This window comes from Dendrobates tinctorius, unplaced genomic scaffold, assembly GCF_039654945.1.
Source record: "Dendrobates tinctorius isolate UK_male_01 unplaced genomic scaffold, ASM3965494v1 ptg000236l, whole genome shotgun sequence".
Classification (NCBI taxonomy): domain Eukaryota; kingdom Metazoa; phylum Chordata; class Amphibia; order Anura; family Dendrobatidae; genus Dendrobates; species Dendrobates tinctorius.
Window position 1 is genome coordinate 3,363,574 of NW_027361903.1, and position 7,682 is coordinate 3,371,255.

The window sequence follows — 7,682 nt, forward strand, 5'->3', positions numbered from 1 at the left end:
ATGTATGTACACAGTGACTGCACCAGCAGAATAGTGAGTGCAGCTCTGGAGTATAATACAGGATGTAACTCAGGATCAGTAATGTAATGTATGTGCACAGTAACTGCACCAGCAGAATAGTGAGTGCAGCTCTGGAGTATAATACAGGATGTAACTCAGGATCAGTAATGTATGTACACAGTAACTGCACCAGCAGAATAGTGAGTGCAGCTCTGGGGTATAATACAGGAGGTAACTCAGGATCAGTAATGTAATGTATGTACACAGTAACTGCACCAGCAGAATAGTGAGTGCAGCTCTGGAGTATAATACAGGATGTAACTCAGGATCAGTAATGTAATGTATGTGCACAGTAACTGCACCAGCAAAATAGTGAGTGCAGCTCTGGAGTATAATACAGGATGTAACTCAGGATCAGTAATGTATGTACACAGTAACTGCACCAGCAGAATAGTGAGTGCAGCTCTGGGGTATAATACAGGAGGTAACTCAGGATCAGTAATGTAATGTATGTACACAGTAACTGCACCAGCAGAATAGTGAGTGCAGCTCTGGAGTATAATACAGGATGTAACTCAGGATCAGTAATGTAATGTATGTGCACAGTAACTGCACCAGCAGAATAGTGAGTGCAGCTCTGGAGTATAATACAGGATGTAACTCAGGATCAGTAATGTATGTACACAGTAACTGCACCAGCAGAATAGTGAGTGCAGCTCTGGGGTATAATACAGGATGTAACTCAGCATCAGTAATGTAATGTATGTGCACAGTAACTGCACCAGCAAAATAGTGAGTGCAGCTCTGGAGCATAAAGCAGGATGTAATGTAAGATCCGTGTAGGTTGTGGCTGTACGCTATGACCAGGGTCATCGTTGGGGGTCAAGATTCGGTTTAGGTTTGTAGGACATGGTGAATAGTAATGTATTTCGGTTGCACTTACTTGAACCTTCCCTGGCAGTGGTGGCACTGTTCTCCTACCCAGCCCGGGTCACACACGCAGGAGGAGTTGACGCAGTGTCCGGAGAAGCACGGACTCTTATCGCAGGCCCGTCCTTGGGAGCTGTGAGCAAACAGCAGCAGGTAGAAGAGTCCAGACCTCAGGAGAGATGCCCCCGGGCAGCCTGGGCACATGATGGCAGCTTGTAGCACGGTCCGGTGAAGCATAGTGAGCAAGCCAAGTCCAAGAGTTACCGCAGCACAACGTCCCTACGTCCAGCGCATGTATGACCGGAGCGCTGCACCTCAGCCGCTGTGTCCGTGCAGCAGCACCGTGCCCACCTGTCTACCTGCAGTCAGAGTGCCGCATTTATACAAGTCTGCTCCGCGGTGCTGTGAAGTGTCGCCCGGGCACCTATAGGGCAGCAGTGCAGGTATACAGCGACAGCCGCAGAGGTGGTGTATACAGGGCCAGACACGGTCACACGCCGGCACGTGGTGTATACAGGGCCAGACACGGTCACACGCCGGCACGTGGTGTATACAGGGCCAGACACGGTCAAAAGCCGGCACGTGGTGTATACAGGGCCAGACACGGTCACACGCCGGCACGTGGGGTATACAGGGCCAGACACGGTCACACGCCGGCACGTGGTGTATACAGGGCCAGACACGGTCACACGCCGGCACGTGGGGTATACAGGGCCAGACACGGTCACACGCCGGGACGTGGTGTATACAGGGCCAGACACGGTCACACGCCGGCACGTGGGGTATACAGGGCCAGACACAGTCACACGCCGGCACGTGGGGTATACAGGGCCAGACACGGTCACACGCCGGCACGTGGTGTATACGGTGTGTATGTCCTCACATGGGGCGCTCGGGCTCCGGTGATGCCAGTGTGGTAGACCGGGGTCCTGCACTAGCTGCGTCCATGGCTGCAGACCCCTGAGTGGGGTGAGGCTGTGAGGTGGATGATTCCCGTTATGTCAGGATAGTGGATCAAGAGTTGGGCTCCATGTATACAGGCATCAGGGCCGGACCTGACCGGGATATATACTGCCTCCTACAGGACCCCTCTATGTCACGACAGTCAGCAGCCTCCTACAGGACCCCTCTATGTCACGACAGTCAGCAGCCTCCTACAGGACCCCTCTATGTCACGACAGTCAGCAGCCTCCTACAGGACCCCTCTATGTCACGACTGTCAGCAGCCTCCTACAGGACCCCTCTATGTCACGACTGTCAGCAGCCTCCAACAGGACCCCTCTATGTCACGACTGTCAGCAGCCTCCTACAGGACCCCTCTATGTCACGACTGTCAGCAGCCTCCTACAGGACCCCTCTATGTAACGACTGTCAGCAGCCTCCTACAGGACCCCTCTATGTCACGACTGTCAGCAGCCTCCTACAGGACCCCATATATGTCACGACTGTCAGCAGCCTCCTACAGGACCCCTCTATGTCACGACAGTCAGCAGCCTCCTACAGGACCCCTCTATGTCACGACAGTCAGCAGCCTCCTACAGGACCCCTCTATGTCAGGACTGTCAGCAGCCTCCTACAGGACCCCTCTATGTCAGGACTGTCAGCAGCCTCCCTCCATATATCCAGGTCCTGGCCGTCAGCTCCGAATACAGGCTGCTCAAGGCTTCTTTTATCGGGACAGTGCCCAGGCGTCTGTTATATCGGGACATAGACTCCGGCTAGGACAGGGCCCGGCAGCAGAGGTCGGTGTCCAGGCTCCTCCGTGGTCTCCGGCTGTGTCGTGATATCATGCTCCAGAGGCTGCGGTTATGTCAGGACACGGTGCAGGCTCCCGTCATGTCCTGATATCCCAGGAGCTCCCGGCTCGGGCCCGTCTGTGTCGTGATAGCGGCCAATGGCCCGGGTGACAGCAGAGGAGGATGCTGGGCCCGGAGGATGGCGGCCCCGGTACCGGCGGAGGATGATGAGAGGCTGCTGGTCCGACCTCCTCCTCCGCCTCCTCCCGACACAAAGAGCCGAGGAGCATGTGCAGAGGCCGCGGGAGGAGGAGGCGGAGCAGCGCCGGGACCAGGACCGGCACCAGCGGGTACAGCAGCGGGGGTACAGCGCCGACACCACCGGGTACAGCACCGACAACACCGGGCACAGCACCGACACCACCGGGTACAGCACCGACACCACCGGGTACAGCGCCGACACCACCGGGTACAGCACCGACACCACCGGGCACAGCGCCGACACCACCGGGTACAGCGCCGACAACACCGGGTACAGCACCAACACCACCGGGCACAGCGCCGACACCACCGGGTACAGCGCCGACACCACCGGGTACAGCACCGACACCCCCGGGTACAGCGCCGACAACACCGGGCACAGCGCCGACACCACCGGGTACAGCGCCGACACCCCCGGGTACAGCACCGACACCCCCGGGTACAGCGCCGACAACACCGGGTACAGCACCAACACCACCGGGCACAGCGCCGACACCACCGGGTACAGCGCCGACACCACCGGGCACAGCACCAACACCACCGGGCACAGCGCCGACACCACCGGGTACAGCACCGACACCCCCGGGTACAGCGCCGACAACACCGGGTACAGCACCAACACCACCGGGCACAGCGCCGACACCACCGGGTACAGCGCCGACACCACCGGGTACAGCGCCGACACCACCGGGCACAGCGCCGACACCACCGGGTACAGCGCCGACACCACCGGGTACAGCGCCGACACCACCGGGTACAGCCCCGACACCACTGGGCACAGCATCAACACCACCGGGTACAGCTCCGACACCACCGGGTACAGCACCGACACCACCGGGCACAGCACCGACACCACTGGGCACAGCATCAACACCACCGGGTACAGCGCCGACACCACCGGGCACAGCACCGACATCACCGGGTACAGCACCGACACCACCGGGCACAGCACCGACAACACCGGGCACAGCACCGACATCACCGGGTGCAGCACCGACACCACCGGGCACAGCACCGACAACACCGGGTACAGCAGCGGGGGTACAGCACCGACACCACCGGGTACAGCAGCGCCGGGACCAGGACCGACACCACTGCGTACAGCACTGCGAGCACAGCAGCGGGAGCACAGCACCAAAACCACCAGGTACAGCAGCGGGAGCACAGCACCAACACCGCAGGGTACAGCCCCAACACCACCAGGTACAGCAGCGGGAGCACAGCACCAAAACCACCGGGTACAGCAGTGCCGGGACCAGGACCGACACCACTGCGTACAGCACTGCGAGCACAGCAGCGGGAGCACAGCACCGACACCACCAGGTACAGCAGTGCCAGGACCAGGACCGACACCACCGGGTACAGCAGCGGGAGCACAGCACCGACACCACCAGGTACAGCAGTGCCAGGACCAGGACCGACACCACCGGGTACAGCAGCGGGAGCACAGCACCAACACCACCGGGTACAGCAGCAGGAGCACAGCACTGACACCACCGGGTACAGCAGCGGGAGCACAGCACCGACACCTCTGGGTACAGAATCGGGAGCGCAGCACCGACATCACCGGGTACAGCAGTGCCAGGACCAGGACCGACACCACCGGGTACAGCAGCGGGAGCACAGCACCAACACCACCGGGTACAGCAGCAGGAGCACAGCACTGACACCACCGGGTACAGCAGCGGGAGCACAGCACCAACACCACTGGGTACAGAATCGGGAGCGCAGGACCGACATCACCGGGTACAGCATCGGGAGCACAGCACCAAAACCACCGGGTACAGCAGCGCAAGCACAGCACCAACATCACAGGGTACAGCACCAACACCACCGGGTACAGCAGCGGGAGCACAGCACCGACACCACCGGGTACAGCAGCAGGAGCACAGCACCGACACCACCAGGTACAGCAGCGGGAGCACAGCACCGACACCACTGGGTACACCACCAGGTACAGCAGCGGGAGCACAGCACCGACACCACTGGGTACACCACCGGGTACATTAGCGGGAGCACAGCACCGACACCACCGGGTACAGCAGCGAGAGCACAGCACCTACACCACTGAGTATAGCAGTGGGAGCACAGCATTGGGAGCGCAGCACCGGCACCACCGGGTACAGCCCCTGAAGCCCATCATTGACACCACAAGATATAGCACCGACACCACCAGGTACAGCAGTGGGAGAACAGCACCTACAGCATCGATAGCTGTGGGAGCACAGCACAGAGACCACCGATTACTGCATCGGGCAAAGCAGCGGGAGCACAGCACCAACACCACCGGTTACAGCATCGGGCACAGCTCCGACAGCATCAGGCACAGCACCGACACCACCGAGTACAGCTCTCATTAAATATTAATTTCTATTTTTCCTCCAGCACGGCAAAATACTTGGTCCCTGACCAAGCGCCATCTGTAAACTGCGTTATGAATAGGAACTTCCCCATAAAACATACCGAAATCTCCACCAAAAATGAAGTCTCAAGTCATCCATCCCTGCGGGAGTATGATACCTGGTGCCCACGAGAGGGTACAACAGCTACGGACGGAGACGCCGACACCTGAAACATCCCGAACATTGGGGTAAGATGAGAGCGGCCGGTGATACACGTGTGGGGTCTGTAATATCCTGGACGATGGAGGGGGACGATCTTCTCATGTGGAACAACAGGTACTAGGCGACAAATCCAAGCAGCTGGACAGAAGCAGAGTACGGAGGAGGCACCGGCCAGCTCCAAGATGGCCTAACGCCAAATCAGTGAGGCCCCTCGCCAGCGGCAGCAGGAGTGTTGCATTTTGCAGTTACGTCCTCACCGAGTCCACGTTTTTCGGGCAGAGGTTTGTTTGTAATTTTTGTCTGCATCAAATTCATGTCATGTTTCCACCAGCAGTTGGGGGGCGCCGCGATGGGCATTTTAGTCACAACAGGACGGGGAGGATGCCTTTTATTTCTGGGTCAGTATCGTCAACATCAAAGTAAAGTGAAATTCTATCAACATCAGATTCACAGTGACACAGTGTATCCTTCCATGTCTGTGTTCACATTATGTTTCAGGGTTAGTGACTCCATGGGGGCTTCAGTCTGCAATCCTGAAAAACATGTTTCCAATGTAGCCATTATATGAAGTAGTCAGAGTCCCTTTGTGCTGCGTACAGCTTTCGTTCTAGCAGTATCCGGCGTCTCCATCACTCTAGAAACCGCCGTCTACATCACGCTAGAAACCGGCGTCTACATCACTCTGGGAACCGGCGTCTACATCACGCTGGGAACCGCCGTCTTCATCACTCTAGGAAATACGATCATCATGCTAGGAACCGCCGTCTACATCACTCTAGAAACCGCCATCTACATCACGCTAGGAACCATTGTCTTCATCACTTTAAAAACCGCCGTCTTCATCGCTCTAGAAACTCATCTTCATCACTCTAGGAACTGTCATCATCACTGTAGAAACCACCGTCTTCATCACTCTAGGAACCGTCATCTTCATCACTCTATAAACCGTCATCTTCATCACTCTAGGAACCGTCGTTTACATCACTCTAGAAACTGTCATCTTCATCACTCTAGGAACTGTCATCTTCATCACTGTAGAAACCACCATCCTCATCACTCTAGAAACCGCCATCTTCATCACTCTAGGATCCGTCATCTTCATCACTCTAGAAACCACCATCTTCATCACTGTAGGAACCGTCGTCTACATCACTCTAGGAACCGCCGTCTTCGTCACTCTAGGAACCACCATCTTCATCACTCTAGGAAACGTCATCTTAATCACTCTAGGAAACGTCATCTTAATCACTCTAGGAACCGTCATCTTCATCACTCTAGGAACCGTCATCTTCATCACTCTATAAACCGTCGTTTACATCACTCTAGAAACTGTCATCTTCATCACTCTAGGAACTGTCATCTTCATCACTGTAGAAACCACCATCCTCATCACTCTAGAAACCGCCATCTTCATCACTCTAGGATCCGTCATCTTCATCACTCTAGAAACCACCATCTTCATCACTGTAGGAACCGTCGTCTACATCACTCTAGGAACCGCCGTCTACATCATGCTAGGAACCAGCGTCTACATCATGCTAGGAACCGCCGTCTTCGTCACTCTAGGAACCGCCGTCTACATCACTCTAGAAACCGCCGTCTACATCATGCTAGGAACCAGCGTCTACATCACTGTAGGAACCGCCGTCTTCGTCACTCTAGGAACCGCCGTCTTCGTCACTCTAGGAACCGCAGTCTACATCATGCTAGGAACCAGCATCTACATCATTCTAGGAACCGCCGTCTACATCACTGTAGGAACCGCAGTCTACATCACTCTAGAAACCGCCGTCTACATCACTGTAGGAACCGCCGTCTACATCACTGTAGGAACCGCCGTCTACATCACTGTAGGAACCGCCGTCTACATCACTCTAGAAACCGCCGTCTATATCATGCTAGGAACCGGCGTCTACATCACTGTAGGAACCGGCGTCTTCATCATTCTAGTAACCGGCGTCTATATCACGCTAGGAACTGGCGGCTTCATCACTCTAGGAACCGTCGTCTACATCACTCTAGAAACCGCCGTCTACATCACGCTAGGAACCGCCGTCTACATCACTCTAGAAACCGCCGTCTACATCACGCTAGGAACAGTCTACATTACGCTAGGAACAGTCGTCTACATCACACTAGGAGCCGGCGTCTACATCACTCTGGGAACCGCCGTCTACATCACGCTGGGAAC

At 56.3% G+C, this 7,682-nt stretch overlaps 2 protein-coding genes across 6 annotated transcripts in view; one reads left to right on the forward strand and one right to left on the reverse strand.

Moving 5' to 3' along the window:
- Positions 1-2,601, reverse strand: part of ATRNL1 (attractin like 1) — a 775,749-nt gene extending 773,148 nt beyond the window's left edge. Inside the window, exons 1-2 of the mRNA XM_073556584.1 lie at positions 2,501-2,601; positions 944-2,386 (exon numbers count right to left, since the gene is read on the reverse strand). Coding sequence (XP_073412685.1) covers positions 944-1,167 — 224 coding nt within the window. The 5' untranslated portion in view covers positions 1,168-2,386; positions 2,501-2,601. The remainder of the gene's footprint in view (positions 1-943; positions 2,387-2,500) is intronic.
- A 223-nt stretch (positions 2,602-2,824) lies between these two features.
- On the forward strand, positions 2,825-5,935 carry LOC141060377 (uncharacterized). 5 transcript variants are annotated; one of them, XM_073556588.1, is made up of 3 exons: positions 2,825-4,250; positions 4,322-4,834; positions 5,313-5,935. In XM_073556588.1, the coding sequence occupies exons 1-3, from the start codon at positions 2,825-2,827 to the stop codon at positions 5,351-5,353; spliced, it is 1,980 nt and encodes a 659-aa protein (XP_073412689.1). In that variant the 3' UTR covers positions 5,354-5,935. The 5 variants fall into 5 exon arrangements, with proteins under 5 accessions (XP_073412689.1, XP_073412691.1, XP_073412692.1 ...); XM_073556590.1 differs by lacking the exon at positions 4,322-4,834; XM_073556591.1 differs by lacking the exon at positions 4,322-4,834 and having other exon boundaries at positions 2,825-3,989; positions 5,251-5,935.
- The last annotated feature ends 1,747 nt before the right edge of the window (positions 5,936-7,682 follow it).